At 33.5% G+C, this 17,687-nt stretch overlaps 1 protein-coding gene across 15 annotated transcripts in view; it reads left to right on the top strand.

Moving 5' to 3' along the window:
• Positions 1-16,527, top strand: part of LOC138325922 (polypyrimidine tract-binding protein 3-like) — a 111,409-nt gene extending 94,882 nt beyond the window's left edge. For 10 of the 15 annotated variants that reach the window (XM_069271942.1, XM_069271943.1, XM_069271948.1 and 7 more), the window contains 14 exons: positions 348-399; positions 805-863; positions 1,081-1,294; positions 1,978-2,025; positions 3,232-3,339; positions 5,134-5,160; positions 7,247-7,362; positions 9,435-9,468; positions 9,905-9,997; positions 10,908-11,005; positions 12,380-12,498; positions 12,794-12,868; positions 13,166-13,229; positions 13,596-16,527. In XM_069271942.1, coding sequence (XP_069128043.1) covers positions 348-399; positions 805-863; positions 1,081-1,294; positions 1,978-2,025; positions 3,232-3,339; positions 5,134-5,160; positions 7,247-7,362; positions 9,435-9,468; positions 9,905-9,997; positions 10,908-11,005; positions 12,380-12,498; positions 12,794-12,868; positions 13,166-13,229; positions 13,596-13,664 — 1,176 coding nt within the window. In that variant the 3' untranslated portion in view covers positions 13,665-16,527. The remainder of the gene's footprint in view (positions 1-347; positions 400-804; positions 864-1,080; positions 1,295-1,977; positions 2,026-3,231; positions 3,340-5,133; positions 5,161-7,246; positions 7,363-9,434; positions 9,469-9,904; positions 9,998-10,907; positions 11,006-12,379; positions 12,499-12,793; positions 12,869-13,165; positions 13,230-13,595) is intronic. The other 5 variants (XM_069271935.1, XM_069271940.1, XM_069271934.1 and 2 more) reach the window with 5 other exon arrangements.
• Positions 16,528-17,687: the final 1,160 nt, after the last annotated feature.

Raw genomic sequence — 17,687 nt, 5'->3', positions numbered from 1 at the left:
TCATAAAATTAGCTAGAAGATCCAATACATGATCACACTATGTTGCGATTAATGCCGGCTTATCATGTTGCATCTCGTGGTATCCAATATTAATTAAGGGTGTATTGATTTCACATATGATGCCACAAGATTTGTAGTTTACTTGTATAGGAGATATTTATTATAGACATAAAACACCATTAATGACTAAGAATACCACTAGTGTTGCCTTGGTTACGGTGCCTACAATAACCCCGCCCATTTGATGACTTCGGGCAGCACTCAGGATATATATATATGTATATATGTATTCAGAACCATTGGCACTTGATAAGTTCTTAAAACTTCTTATGATATTGTGATTTCAGATATTCAGCAGATTCGGATTTGTGACGAAGATCATCACCTTCACAAAGAACAGTATGTAGAATCTGATGAGCTTGGGTTTTAGCTTTATTTAATACCAATGGGTTTAGAGGGGATAATCTGTTGTGTGTGTATGGTAGTAGTAATCTGATCATACCAGCTGACCAGGGCACCATTCTACCGCGCGACAGGGGTACAAGGGGTGGTAATTCAAAGTACATTTGTACATGGGGGTAGGACAAGGGAAGGTAAATCAAAGGATAAGTGTACAAGAGTATGGGCAAGGGGAGATAATTAAGATATATTTTTTGAGAAAAGCTGTCTTAAATTGGATGTTAAATTTAGTTTTTAAGAAGATCATAAATAAAGTTAGTTTTTAAGAAGATCATAAATAAATTTGAATTAAGTCTGTTGTTTTGTATGAAATGAAAAATAAACCCCTACTTTCTGCTTTTTCAGATACATTCCAGGCCTTAATTCAGTTTCAAGATTCAATTTCTGCTAAAACTGCAAAATATGTAAGTCTGAAAAAAGTGTCCATACATGCGATTTGATAATAAGCCTCTTGGTGTTGACAGATATTATAAAATGTTTTTTGAGTAAAATCTATTATTCAGTTAAACTTTATTCTTGAAATTCTGAAGATTCATGAACAGAGGCAATATTTTGATAAATCAACTCAATATTATTATGAAAATTTCTAATTGGAGACAAAACTAAAAAAATTTATTGCAGTCACTAGATGGCCAGAACATTTACAATGGGTGCTGTACACTGAAGATTGACTTCTCTAACCTCTCTAACCTAAATGTGAAATACAACAATGACAAGTCCTACGACTACACTAAAGTAAATCAGCTGTGTGCTGGCGACGCATCCGTCCAGCGTCATGCCCCGGGGGGCATGCTAGGAGGAGTCGGAGGTGTTGGCGGCGTCGGAGGAATGCAAGGTAAGCTAAAATAGTGTCATGTCAAACAGATGGAGACTCCAACTACTCCATATCGTTTTTTCAAGTATTTTAAAGTCACCTGAGTTCTGTGGAGCTTTTTCTATGTTAGTTGTTCAGAAATATATTATAGTTTTCAAAGGGAAATAACATTTGGACATTATATGTTTCTTTATGGAAACCAAAAATAAAATTATTCAAGATTTATTTATGATAAAGTAATATTTTTTACTGATCTAGAGATCAACCTGATTGGCATATTAAAACATTGAACTGTAATGGCTATATACAAACTCAGGTGCCTTTTATATTAATGCATTGTTATTTCTTATTTGCATACTGTCTTTGTTCAAAGCTTTCTTTCATATCTTTATTTTCACAAACACCTAAATTCTACTTTGAGATTAAACAGCTGATTATACACATAATATTATAAGCAAATTCAATGAAAACAATTATAGATATCAATTAATCAATTTTAAAACTTTGTTAATTCATTCTTTAAAGAAAGCAAATATAAAAATAAATTAACCAGTATTGTACAGAAAATAGCATTTTAGGGAAAATGTTGTGGATATAAGCTAGCTATGTGAACTGTATTTAAGACTGTACAGCTATGTGTGTGTTCTGTCACTCCTCTCTCCTCCCCTACGTATGTACTGACCCATGTACTGTTTGTATTTTAGAGTCCCTACGAATGGTAGGGGGTTTAGGCGGAATAGGAGGGATGGGAGGTAAATATCAACAAAAATCTACTCTTCTGGTGCATGAAAACCTCAACACTAAACACATTTCTGTGTTTTAGTATTGTTTTCAGACATTTAATTTTTCCTTTTAATTAAATTTCATCACTTTTTTCTGTCTTTAGATTTCTAAACACATCTCTATTTTAGTAAAAAAAAAAAAAAATCTATTTGATTAATTTCAATTGTGAAATTTTATCACTTTTTTCTATTTCTAATTTTTTCAGATTATGTAGAAATGTGTTCTATTCTTTATTTTGTTTTGATCTTTTTATTAAAATCTTTCTTTATGTATGTTTTACAATACAATTTTTAACATATGTCTTTTGTGTTGCAATGTTTAAAGCACATGTTTCGATAAGCCTATCACTCTTAAGTAGAAATATATAGAAGCTGTCGAAACAATTAACTAATTTTATAGTGAATATGAACGATTAACTCTGGCCCAAATGTGGTATTGATGTCATTTGTGCGTTTACATTTGTGTATAAATATAGATCATCGGTAAATAGTGTCGTTCACTTAGTTATTCAGCATGGGAAAGGGGAGGAGGAAGGTTTAAAAAAAAATGTTCATGTTGAAGTTTTTGTATTTGACTTTTGAATTTTCTTGTGCTTAATTCAATTTGAAGATTTGCTTTCTTAACCAACAAGGCATTTAGTGAAAGGTTTAGAGCGGAGAGATTGAGTGTGTGCTATTACTTGTGGTTGTTTTGGCTACTTACCATGCTTACTTTGTATTATCATTACCATGCTATTTATACCGTAACCCACACCCAGTATAACCTGCAGTCGGGTTTTACATATATACATGTAATCATTTTGGAGTTTTGTTTCTTTAATTGCCTATTAAATTTTGTCCTAATTTACATAGCTATTTTATATAGAGATATGCAATAATATTGAGATGCTACACGGAACAATTGTATCTGAAGTGTTGGTCAATGAAAGGAATATAATAAATGCTGAATAAAATATAAGATAAAGACATGGAGTGGGTAGGGAGTGATTTCGTTTCCTAACCTAACAAAGAAATAGTAATAAAACATTGATCTGAATGTGATTTATGTGTAGTTCTCAGTAAGATCCGTGTAGCATCATCACCAGCACCTTATCACATTGAACCGGTGTACGTACCTATATATTAGCTGGATATTAATCGCATGAACCTTATTTACCAATGTGATGTCACATGAAGGTGCCCAGGATCTTATGACGCAGGCGTTGATGCCAGGGATGGGAACCACGCCACTAACCGCCTACGGGGCCGGGGCCGCGGCCGCTATGGGAGGCACGCCTGTCTATGGTACAGAATCCTCACACACTGCTATCTCTGTCACCTGTAACCCTCGTAGTAGTCGTCTCTGTACTCCTCCTCAGCGTAATCTGTCCTTCACCGTAGTCTTACCTAACTACTCAGTCTAACTCTAATAAGACTCTTTCATATGTAAGTGTGGATGATACAGATATTCTTACTTAGGGTTCACAAAGTGTTGTAAAATCTGAGGCTTTGCTGAAGGTTTCACTCCATTTTGTGATACTAGTGGTAGAATGTCCCTATTCTTCATAGTAACATATGAAGGAATATTTTTCTCTCATACATGAATGGTTTTCAGGTTTTTCTGTTCTGTTTGCAGACGCTTCCCTATTTTGAAAATTTTATGATGTTAAATTCTTGTTTAAGAAATTCTGAACTTGGAATTAGTTCTTTTACCTGAAAAAAATAAGTCACAGGCTGTTAAATTTCAAAATGAATCACACTATTTGCATTCTTTACATTTATCACATCATTTGACTGTGTTGTATGGAATGTAACACAACTACGGACAGCATCAGTATATTTCCTAAGATTACCACACTCATAGGTATGAGAGAAATCCTAACTCCTCACCGCTACCTAGATGACACTGTTCACAAGCTCCAAGGAAATAAAGTCTTTGTGACAGAAACGTTGTCAGATGTGTTTTGTCGAAAATGACCAGGAGAATTGACATGGATATAATGATGAACAGTGTCGTCCTTGGGGTGATCAGCTAGGGATATAGATTTCTGGCATGCTCTCAGCTCCTGCTTCAATGGTTTATACACTGTCTCTCAGACTTCAAGACATCCGTCCTTCGGCTGGTTCTCAATCTTTAATCAGAAAATCAACTAATTGCATGGCATGAACTGTACAGATGAAGATGAAAGAAAAGACACATTTTATGTCTAATGTTGAAGAATAAAAGAATTCTAACTAACATTCACTTTTCAATTTCCTATCCCACACAAAGATAATTTCTATTGTCATTTTAAAGAAAAACTGAAGAAAAACTGAAGAAAACAGTCAGAAGAAAAATAATAATAATGCATGTAAAAGAAAGAAACGACATTTTCAAAATGTACTCTTAAAAACCATGCAAAATGTAATAATGGGAGTTTAGAAAGGACAGCATTATGTGTGTATGGCGAGATGAATTATTGATAAGATTTGGTTACTGTAAAGTAATGACAGACCAGGTCTGAGCGGCAGACAAACCTGCATGCTTGTGTTGTTCCCCAGTGGTGCTGGGAGTATCCAACATGTCGCTTTGACAGCAGTAAAAGCCATCAAGTCACTAGCCTTACTTTGTGTGTGTATAGTAGACAAGCTTAGACAAGAATGTTGGTCAAATACACAATTTATTTCATGTAATTGGTGATACTCAACTCTGTATCTTTATGCACTGAAAATGTCATTCAAATATCAAACCATGAAATTCAGGCAAATATGAAATAAAATATTTAAAAAATATGTGTAATAAAAAACAATTGAATGATGATAATCAACAAACTGAAACTTGATCAATGAATATAAAATATATAGTAAAGAAACAAGAGAACTACAGATTATAAGACAATTTATAATTTTGTGTACATGTAGACATTCTTTGACTGACTTATAGCTGCATGCTTACCATTGGCTCGCATTAACACAAAAAACGGACATCTTGTGCGGATACAGGTAAACTACTGGAGCAGATCTTCTCTCATCAATAGTTGTATCTATAGCTTGTGTTTGTGTAACTGCATCTGTCTTTTTTCAGTTTCTCTCATTTGTGTTTTCTCTGTCTTGTTTTAGCTTCAAACTTTGGCCCAGGTGTACAAGGTAAGTTTCCTATTCTCTTCTGAACAATCTCCTCTCCTCTTTTTACTTCATTTCTGTAAAATGGCCATTTTCTAAGCAGAAAACAATTCAAATCTAATGAATGAATTTTATCCTGTTAATATTTGGTTCCAACATGAAGAGAGATTGCTGTAGGTATGGAATGGCCTATTTTACAACATTATATTTATGTGTTGCTATGGAAACAGGTGTCACTGGTTGAAGCATGCTACGTATTGTCTTAAATCTACCTGACCTATCTATTACCAGTCACCCACCTCTCTTTGCTTCCGTTTCAATTATGTTTTGATTTTTTTTCTTATGAAGCCACTAAGATTAAACCTCATACCAATAGTATTAATTTCAGTGTGACCTGCCCGGACATGAGAAATTGTAGGAATTAAGAATGAGAAATAGATATTAACGCTATCCATGAAAATATAAGATTAATAAAGGCTGAATTGATAGGAAAAGCTTCATTTTAATTACACTTTTTCAGCAGGGATGATATTTAATCCTTTTCCAGAAGCGACCAAAAGGGAGATTTGTAAACCAAAACTAGTACTTGTATTGATTGGCATGCGGAGCCAGATTTCCACCTACCCTGTCACTCGGGGCCCGTTACACACAACAGTTAAATGTGCTATAGATTTAAATTGACTTCCAAAACGTTAAGCACAAGTTAAGGTGCAGTATGTTGTCAATGGTGACTACGGATCTGATCTTTCATGGTTATTGTCTCAGTTTAGAACAAGTTAACAAACAATTAGATTGTTTCATTTCAATTTCTGTAAACCGAGTTACATTGAAGAGATTGAAGAGATTCAATTCCCCTGAGGCCATTTAAACTCTGTGAACCAAGTTTCATGGAAGAGATTCATTTCTCCTTATGCTATTGAGAAAACTATTGTAGTTTATTAAGTAAGTCTTTCGGTTTTTACAATTTTTGATAAAAAATCTTCATTAAATAAAAAAAATTTAAGAAATCATGTTCAGACATTACAGAAATCAGAAATTTGTATTTTGTCGTCAAAATTTCTAGAGCTTTCAAAATGTCATTCTATTATTTATCTGCCATTGAAATGATGTTTTCCTGTTTTAAACCCAACATTATAATTGAGGGTATACTTTTAACCTCCAGACAATATACTTATCTGTTTTAAGCCCCCAAACAATATATGCCTACCTATTTGCAGCCTCTGTGACTACTTTTCACCCTTTTAGAATTTCTATAGAACAGTACTTTGTAGTTTTATATTTTCTTTAGTCTTAACAAAAAATATCTTGTGTGGCTAGAACTTTTAGATTCACCATATTTATTTAAGCATGGAAGTCACTATTTTTTAATTTCATCGGGGTAAGAAAGAAATTTTGTTTGCAAACTGTGTGAATCCGCGTAGCGGATTCTCACAAAAGTTTGCAAACAAAATTTATTTCATACCCCGATGAAATTAAAAAATAGTGACTTCAATACTTATAATTAATTTCCCAGGCTACTTTATAAAATGAAATGCATTTACACGTACGATTCCATCGATTTTTTCCAAGGGATTATTTTTTCCAAATCAATACGCAACGTCAATGTTTCTATTGTGACGTCATAATAACGTCAGGAATTCCGCGCCATTCTCGGATTGATTTTTTCATCGTGGAATGAAAAAAAATGAATAGACCAATCAGAAAGCCAGTAACAAAGAGAAAATTGATTATTATCACATGCAAAACTGATGAGATTTACTGATAGTGAATTGAGCTTTAGTGTGTCATAGGTATGGGAGAAAATAAAATAGATGATTTAAAACAGAATGTAAATTGTCAAAGATTTGTAAAGTTCAACAATTTCCTTTTATCTCAATTCATCTTTAAGGACTAGCAAAGTCCATTAACAATGATATTGTTTTTAGTATTTTTAGTACATTTGTATTTCTTTCTTCTTTTTTTTATATAAAATATAACTCATCGCAATCAGTTAATGTTTTGGAATTTTTTTATTGTGTTATATATACCATTTAACCATACTTTGTACTTTTGCTATAATCTGTTTTTCAAGAAAGACAATTTTCTGCATGACAATTGTTTTTAATTTCAGCTCAAATGCCCCAGCTTGGTAATTACAGTTTTGCGAACCCGGCCCTGACGGGGATGGCGATGGGCGGTCTTCAGTGTGGGAACAGTGTCCTGTTGGTGTCTAACCTAAACGAACAGGTAGGTCATTACTCCACGGTTGGGGTAGCATGTTATAGCCGTCTAACAGATAGGTAACCCCTCCTCATCTCCAGGGACTCTGCAGGTCATAAACAAGTCTGTCACCAAAGTAGTCTGAACAAATGCAGATTGATTTAAAACTTATTTAAAATTTCTATAACTGAGGACTTGACCAGTTAAAAAAAGATATATATATATATATATTGGAAGTGCATGATCAAACATGGAGATTGATTTCATCAACTGGAGCACCTCTGATGTAATATATGTCCGTAATTTTAAATTTAACAAATCTGGGAATGATTGAACATATTTTGACAGACTTTGTTGTTGGCCCTGAACTGAGGAGGGGAGGTCTATTAAGCTATACTGAAGACATCAAATATCTATTCCGACTGTTATCAGGGATATCAACACTTTAATATATCAAACATTATTTGTTTAGCTAAATATTTCGATAGACTGTTTCTGCGCTATCAATCTGCAGTTAAACTTTGATTTCTGTCCTCAACAAGTCTACTGCTCTTTTGTTATATCTCCGTCACTCGTCGGCCTCCTTTCAGATGTGCCAGAAATTTTTACAGAGACTTTAGAAATTCATAAAGCAAATTTTATATCTTAACATTTCGGCTTTTATAAATCATATTCAAAATATTCACCCTCCAGAGGGAGGGCTTTAACATTAAAGTGTTTGCAAAGAGACTACTTATAAAAAATAAATTAAAAAAAATTGAAGGACTTAAAGCTAGATTCATGGAGTTCTTATGAAGCTTTTAAATTTAGATAGCAAATTGTTCTTTTCACGTACAATGTAAATCATGGAGTATCTTCTCCTTCTTGTTTTAAAAGGCATCAATGTCTGATTTTATTTTCTATCTTATACCAGATTTCCGTTTAAAATGATTAACACTTTTGTCACTGAATTTCTGTTTAGTGTTCTTAATCACAAAACAAAAGTAAGAAAATGACCACATGAAGGCACAGTCACTGTTTATTGATAATGATCACTTGTACATGCTATCAATGTTTCACCATCCAGTAAAGATTACACATGGAAGCATTTCCATATGTGGACATAATACAGCAAAAGGAACAAAAGATTCTGAAGATCGACTTCACCAGAAAACAATATATTCTGAGGATTTCCCTTACCAGCTAATTACACACAAAACTTGTGTTGCCAAGTGTGATCAAAAGGAACAATTTTCTCAGACAAAATTGGATGTAAAAATGAGACGAAACCTAAATATTAGGTCATGTGGCCACATGAACATTGATGGCATGTTTATGTGTATGATTTTATATGCTTTTTTTTGCTGCAACTTGATAGAGCTGCAGTTTGCTTTACCAGTCACAATAACTATTATCAGCCCCAGTTGGAAGGTTCAGACAGTTGAATTATTATGTGGGGTAAAAAATCTTGTACAAGGGGGAGGGGCAAAAACATGAAATAACCAAGACTGATATAAACGAAACTAGCGGATTTTCTCCATCATTTTGAAGAAAAAAAACAATTTTATTCATAAATGGAAACAGTAAGACTGGCTGCACCTTCAAACTGGTAACATGTTGGTGGGACTTTCTGTATGGTTGTAAGGTGATATAAAGTGCATGACTCGTATTTTCGCATGTGAGGGGAGACAACTCCGTATTATATATATACACATGTTATATGATTATAGAGACTAATGGGCAGACTTAATGTATATACTACTTAGCACTGATCATTGCTGTCTGTAGATTATACTGGTGCTGTTCTTGTTTTAGAATTTTCATCAATATTTATTAATCACTGTTGCTTATATAATATAATATTTATTCAAGCGTAAGAGGGTACTGATTTTCTCGTGTCGGTGGATGCCAAACCTGTGCGCTTCAGTGGATGTTAACACTGACTGACAACAATACAACTGATTGTTTTCCCTTGTTTTTTCTTTTCCCGTTCGTTCCCACTTACGCTGATGTTCATCCTCCATGTGGACTATTTTCTTCGCTCGTTCGGACACTGATCTCATCCATCCATCCTTTTTCCGCCTTTGTCTGCTATTTCCTGTTGCTCTGACAAACTCTAGATGGCCACGCCAGATGCTCTCTTTACCCTTTTTGGTATGTTTGAAAAAGCACTCTTTATATTATTTCATTTATTTCCGGTAGTAATTTATAATAGAAACTATCTAGTCAAAATACTAGGTATTTTTTTTTGGTCAAGACAAGTTTCCGTTGCACATTTCTAAACAAAACCAATGTCACAATTATTTCCGTCTTTGTCAATAATTTATTATGTAGGTATTTCACTGATTCTTATTCAGACCATGATTTTAAAATAACAATATTGTGATTGTGTGAAAAAATATTTTATAGGTTCAGATAATATATAGATGTGTAAAAGTGGAAACTTTCGGCAAAGCCAAAAACAAAAACAAAAAGAGAGAATAAGAAATTGGATTTGACCTCTAACTATATAATTTAATCCCAAAGTAAAAAAAATGAATATAGGCATTATAAAATACATAACTAAGATGGACTATGCTGGCCATTCCAGGCGTGTATGGGGACGTACATAGGGTGAAGATATTGTATAATAAGAAGGATAATGCTCTCATTCAAATGGCAGAACCGTTCCAAGCTCAACAAGGTATGTACACTTCATCATCACTCTATAATATCTAACCTTGTCCAACCGAGTGGTGAGGCACTTTTCATGGTGTCTTCACCCACATGCTGTCAAATCTGTAAACAATATTAACATGGTTCTATAGAATGTCAACAATATTTACATGGTTCTATAGAATGTCAACAATATTTACATGGTTCTATAGAATGTCAACAATATTTACATGGTTCTATAGAATGTCAACAATATTTACATGGTTCTATAGAATGTCAACAATATTTACATGGTTCTATAGAATGTCAACAATATTTACATGGTTCTATAGAATGTCAACAATATTTACATGGTTCTATAGAATGTCAACAATATTTACATGGTTCTATAGAATGTCAACAATATTTACATGGTTCTATAGAATGTCAACAATATTTACATGGTTCTATAGAATGTCAACAATATTTACATGGTTCTATAGAATGTCAACAATATTTACATGGTTCTATAGAATGTCAACAATATTTACATGGTTCTATAGAATGTCAACAATATTTACATGGTTCTATAGAATGTCAACAATATTTACATGGTTCTATAGAATGTCAACAATATTTACATGGTTCTATAGAATGTCAACAATATTTACATGGTTCTATAGAATGTCAACAATATTTACATGGTTCTATAGAATGTCAACAATATTTACATGGTTCTATAGAATGTCAACAATATTTACATGGTTCTATAGAATGTTAACAATATTTACATGGTTCTATAGAATGTTAAAAACATCATTGAATATTAACCATATCACATTGCCATGTATAAATCAGTTGATGATTGTGTTTTCTGTGCCTTAAATACCCTGTGATGATTTTGTTAAAGCCGATTGATTTGGTGCCCTCAATACCTGTTGATTGTTCTTCTTTGCTAGCACTACAATATCTAGACAAATTCAAAGTATGGGGTAAACAGATCCGAGTGGCTGCGTCCAAACACAGTGTGGTACAGATGCCGAGGGAGGGACAGCCTGTAAGTATCCATTCTATCTCTGACTTTTTATCAGTGAAAGGTAGTTACTTCTCCAGAAGTGAATTCTCCTTCTCGAAAAATGTTCTTTAGAAGTTTATTATCTTCTTCTGAAACAAGAAAATAACTATAAGACTTTCAGTGGAATATATCGGCAAATTAGAACATAAGTTACGGACATTACATGAAAGGCTAAAATCTTTTGGTAATTATCCCCCGCCCAACGAAGTTGGCGGGGGATATACAAATGGGTTCCGTCCGTCCGTCCGTACGAATGGTTTCCGGAGCATAACTCTAAAACCAGTAGAGATATTTCCACGAAACTTCATACACACATTGGTCTTATGGTCAAGTAGTGCCTTTTGCTATTTTAAGGTTTTCACGTTTTGTACTTTTTTCTGTAACCATAGAAACATTGCTGAAAATAGCAGATTTTTGTACCAGGTTCGTTTCCGGAGCATAACTCTAAAACCAGAAGAGATATTTCCACGAAACTTCATAGACACATTTGTCTTATGGTCTAGTTGTGTCTTTTGCTATTTTAAAGTTTTCACTTTTTGTACTTTTTTCTGTAACCATGGAAACATTGCTGAAAATGGCAGATTTTTGTGTAAGAATCGTTTCCGGAGCACAACTCTAAAACCAGCAGAGATATTTCCATGAAACTTCATAGACACATTGTTCTTATGGTCTAGTAGTGCCTTTTGCTATTTTTAGGTTTTCACTTTTTGTGCTTTTTTCTGTAACCATAGAAACATTGCTGAAAATATCATATTTTTGTAGTAGGTTCATTTCCGGAGCATAACTCTAAAACCAGCAGAGATATTTCCACGAAACTTCATAGACACTTTCTTTTTATGGTCTAGTAGTACCTTTTGCTATTTTCATTTTTTGCACTTTTTCCGTTACCATGGAAACATTGCTGAAAATATCATGGTAAATGGTAAATGTTACTTTGCAAAACTCCACCCATCTTTGTGTATATAGTCTAATATAAATTAATGTCAAGGCTGTATACCTGATTCAACAATTGCAGCCCCACTCTACTTGAATTATACTCCATCTTTCTTTAGCTCAACTTCCTTTTTCCTGTTTTTTTTCATACACATAAGTCTCTACAATCAAACTTACTTCAGCTTTGATATCTCCATTGGCGGGGGATCTGAATGACTATGTCTTTTGGTAATTAGGTATTAAAGTGCTTCCCCCTTTAATTACCGGTAAGCCATTTGTAACCATGTCTATGTACAGTAATAAGCCCTCTCCCTACTTTCTGGTTCTCTGTGATTGTATCTTTAAATGCATTCAAATAGGTAATAAAATGTTTAGATTGCAGAGATGTACGTTACTGTATAAACAATATTATGTTATTTTTAGGACGCTGGCTTGACAAAAGATTTCACCAACTCTCCGCTGCACAGATTCAAACGACCTGGATCCAAAAACTGCCTGAATATCTTTCCACCTTCGGCTGTGCTCCATCTCTCTAACATTCCGTATGTATGATAATGCAGGATGTGTATTACAGCAATGTATTATACATATGCTGCCTCTTTCAAGATTGTAGACTCCTTTAAAACTATACAAAATTTCATTTTGTGAACATTTTGTATGTATTATAATTCAGGCTGTTTTTGTTACAGAAATATGTTAAATCGGTTCTATACAAATTTTTGTAAATATTCTGTTTGGGATTCAGTCCAACTTTAGTATCTTAGATACAACAGCCCATAGTTTATATATATGTACTATACAATAAATCATGACATGTTTCCATTCGTAATTTTCTAGGCCTAATGTTACTGAGGAAGAGATTACAGACAGGTTCAAGGAGCAGGGTTCAGTAGCAGCATTCAAATTTTTCCCGTACGTATAAGACTGGTTATTTAAAGATAAATGGCTACATATAAGACTGGTTATTTAAAGATAAATGCCTACATAGAAAAGACTTTAGATATCAAATTTGTGGCACAATATACATTATGTTGAAGGCTAAAAAAGATTAATTTTGAAGAAATGGTATGAAGAATTCATCATTTTTTTACTATGGATATTAATTTTAAAAAGTATTCGGAAAAAATATATAAATGTAGAAAGAAGTAGAAAAATTATTTGATTTAATGTTTTTTGAGATTGAAATGTGTATATTTACTGCTGTTACAGAAAAGACAGGAAAATGGCTCTTATTCAGATGAGTTCAGTAGAGGAAGCTGTTGAGGCACTTATTGTAAGTGGTCTTCACGAGAGTAGATTCTTCTCAATTTTAGTAATCAAATGACGTCTTTTCAAATGTTGACGGTTTTGCTGGTCTCAGTAATTTTGGTTTTAACAAATTCCATCTTTAGATATTACCTTCCTTGCAGTTAGGTATCTATTTTAATGTCATTATTTTATGAGCGAAATTCACATCTTTCTTTATGAAAAGTATGATGTTACGCTTGCAAACAATAATATATCATAAATCTGTTATAGTTCATGTAAATTTGATCAAATGTTCTTTATCAAGTTGTTCTATTCTAGATCAAGTAAGATTATAAAAAATAATCATAATATGATAATAATTTGATTCAAAATATGATATATTTTTTTCCAGAATCTGCACAATGTCCAGTTAAGTGAAAACAACCATCTTCGAGTGTCCTTCTCCAAGTCTACAATCTAAAACGCCAAGAGCTTGTGAACCATGCGTTAAAATACATTTTTTTCTGATTTATACATGACATTATAAGAAATACTATTTATGTCAAGCTGTCCCTGGTTAGAGTTATCTCCCATTGAAATTGTATCGGTAAAAAGTGCCTTTTTGTGTATATTTACAGAGTTGTCGTATCCTGGTTATTTTACACAGCGTGTTCAGGGCCAACATTCTGTATGTGCAATTATTTGGACTTATTTTATGTTTAGGAACTTATTTTTTTACGTAGAAATAAGGATGGTTTACTAGAGGCAAACGGCAGTAATGTTTGTCCTTAATTAGTTAGTTAGCTCTGGGAAATGGCAAACTTTTTACGTTGGTCGGTGGGATCACATATTAGATATACATGCTGAGAGCAACATATCATGTGCAAGGTCTTTTTTGTTATATTTAACTTTCCCACTTTACACATGATATCGGTCCCTCAGAATTTGATTTGTATATTTTGGATCTGCCATTTTAGTCAAATGAGCAAAACTTTTCCCCATTTATTTCAAGAATTCCTACTAATCGTTCTTTTCGCTGCCTTGTCACATTCGTGACACTAGATGGCAGCATAAGGATGGTGTGACCGACATTGTTAACAAATGACAGATGCAGAGGTCGAGTTACTATGGAAACTGCTGTTGAGGGGCACGAGGGGGGATTCAATATTTAGGATAGAATGTTGTTAATTGTTAATGTCTTTGATAATCAAATAAATTGGTTTATTTTTTATTTTAGAATATTTTTATCAAGATAAATGTTTCAATGTTTCATTTGTTATGTGTTGCTGAGTTGAGACGGAGACATCTTAAAGTTGAAGTCTAAACTTGAGTTCCACGTGAGCAGTTTGAGGTTATTTTTTTGCACTTATATTCATTGCCCGATTTGTTGATGACCACTGGACTCTTGGCCAAGGAGTTACGTTTTGTATGTTTGTTCAAGGATGATAGCCTTTTGTGTTTTCTAATTATTGTTGGAAATCATGTGTCCCAGACGTTTATATATAGATATACTCCCAAGAAATCCATTTATAAACCTGAACCACACATATATACATGGATACAATTTATAAGTGTGTGGTTCCCTTGTGTTTATGCTCCTTGGCCCAGAAACTAGAGGTTTTAATCATATTATTAGTATTTTCTCATGTTTTGACTAGTGCAAAATCTCTTCCCAATGCTTTACAAAAGAAAACTCTGAAAATTCAATTATTTTGCTAGCTTTTACATTGCTTGGTTCTGGATTCCAAATTAGATGATGTAGCTGGTAGATTTGATAGAGAAGATGATTTCTGAGACATTGTAACCCTATTTTTGCATTGGGTATCATAATAATAATAAATACATTCAAAGGTTTGAATATATATTTTTGCATTTTTGAGAGTTGTCTTACAGTCTGGGGATCTTCATTTCACATGATTTTACAGGGAACCGTGTATAGAGTACCAACATCAAATGGTGTAGGTGTTGGTGGGTTTTTTTTCTCAATCAGTGATTATTTTCATTATTATTATAAAACTTGGTTTCACTCATCGTATCGCTGTGTTAAGAGTTTCCTTGGCACTGTTAATAATCAGTCAATACAAGTACCATTCCAGTGTGAGAACTACTATGTGTTATAATTTGACATTTGTAGATGTTTTTTTTTTTCTTTTCGTCCCAGCTGTTTGTCATGGCTATGCAGATAGTTTTTTTTCCACAAATCATAATCCGTCTTATTGTTTTGTGTGTTAAGCTTTAATATGAACTGCTGTTCCAAAGATTCATAAAAGTGATTACACAAAAATCACAACCCAATTGCTTACAGGAATATCAGAAAAATGGCAAAAATAAAAACTTGACACAAATTAAGTAATAGTTTTAAAAAACCTCCCCAAAAAAACTGTACAAAATCTCTATCATTTGGAGAAAAAAAGTGAGATTAAATTGCGATCAAATAAAAAATAAAGATGCAAGTATTTTGAACAATACAAGATTTGCCTTGTGTTGGCCTTGCTACGTGTGATACTGTAGCTGTTAGATATTAAAGCCATAAGCATGACATCAGCATTGGTGGGAGAGCTCCTACTCGTGCCGTAGTCCACACATATTGGAGTCCCTTGATGTATTGGAGCAATAACATTTGTTTTATGTCGCTATTGTTATGTGTTCCTAGTATGGAGTATATTGTAAAGGCAATAGCTGCAACACGTGACAGGTTTTACCCTTCTCAATCCTATATGTCCCGTACTTTTCTTCTTCATTGAAAATAATACATAGTATACCTAAAGTGAAAGTAGCGTAGTAATTTTGCATAGGCTTTCTAGAAAAATTTCCAAAGTGAAAATCATGTGATATTATGTGGAAAACTTTTCAATAGTTAATCATAGTCACATTACTGTAATTTAGTAACTAGAAGAAAAATAAGTAAATAGTTGAGGGTAAAACTTGTCACCAACCAGCCCACTAACAGATCTGTAGGAGATTTGACCTCCCCACGGTTTGATCTCGTAATCCTGCGTCCAAGTGTTCGTACTGCAGTTATAATGTGCCTATATTATACAAGGGAACAACATTGAATTATGTTACATATAAATCCACATTTTGTAGCGTTTTTAGCCACAAAACATGTTGATGTTTTATTTATTAATTTTTTACTGCAAACCTCTGCAATTTTAAGGGGTTCATCAGTGTTATTTATAGAAGATAGTTATGATTTGGAAAGAGAAAAGATTATGATGTCTACAGAATGTTTTTCACGGAAGATTTATTATTAAACTATAAGAAAGGTTTATATAAAAAGATCTTGTATTGTGCGAATGTTGAGATATTACTATTAATTTTTTGTAATAAAAGGTGAATCCTGACCTGGTTGGAGAGTATTTCCTTTAGTACACTGTCTGGCCAATGCCTTTCACTATAAAATAGATTCTCATCAATGTTTGATTGAAATATTTAGACAAGCTGACATTCCTCAAGGTAGTATATGCCTTTTGGATTTTATTTTAATACCATTGTAAGATAAGACTTTATCATTGTATACTGTGGCCTTACAGCCTGCTAGTGATGGTTGCCCTGGTAGAATATTTGTCCAGACCACCTGCTTATCTCTCCACTATTTCTACTGCTGAACCTACCCCCATTCATCATCTATACAAATACCTGTGCTAAAATCAACTGATATAATTTTCTTTTCTATATCACTGTTTCATTCTTTACTAGCGTGTCCTACGGTCATCCTTGTATGTTTGACTCGGTACTAAACCTGTATTTGGTGGAGCGAGTGAGAGAGAGTACCACCTGCTCGACAACCACACATCTTTCGGACACCGCCTCATACTATGATATTTACTTACAATATACTGTACTTCACTATGTAACTGGACTGTATTGTAGCTGTTTTCATTAATTTCAGTTTTTCTTCTTAAGAACTGGGCGTTCATATATCTGCTGTAGATAGTCATTGGTTAATTTATCTCGGTTTTTTTCTCCTATTCCCTTCATTACTGTCCTATGTTAAGTGGTTATTGACGTTTTATGAAGTGAATAGGGGTTCATAAACCTTCACCATTTGTTAAGATTTCAAATTGGATTTGTAAATACTTTTGTTATTCCTAAATCTTTTTATCTGATTTCTTCAAAAATTGACGAGATATTTATAACTATAGGATCTGTTTCTGCCTAACTCTACGTCGGGAGATGTAAGATATATGGGCGCCCTGATAAGTATAAGTATCCTCTATACCTGTATCTGTTGTGTAACGTTTGTACATATTCTCTTTGTGCATTAAATTTCTAGATGTGGGACTCTTTTGTCTTCTCTCTTCTCTATACCTAACTCATCATAGCTTGTATTTACTCGCCCTGTAGTAACATTCTCAAACCTGTATACATGCAACGAACTACGGAACATGGACAGCATGCAATACGCTTTGGTGGTAAATGATCAAATTTTGTGAGAGAAAGGTTGTGATTTCATCATGTAATGTTGTACACTGAACCTCCTCGACATTTTGCCCTGGTGAAG

Source organism: Argopecten irradians, chromosome 6 (assembly GCF_041381155.1).
Source record: "Argopecten irradians isolate NY chromosome 6, Ai_NY, whole genome shotgun sequence".
Taxonomy (NCBI): Eukaryota; Metazoa; Mollusca; class Bivalvia; order Pectinida; family Pectinidae; genus Argopecten; species Argopecten irradians.
This window is presented reverse-complemented; position numbering and strand designations above follow the sequence as displayed.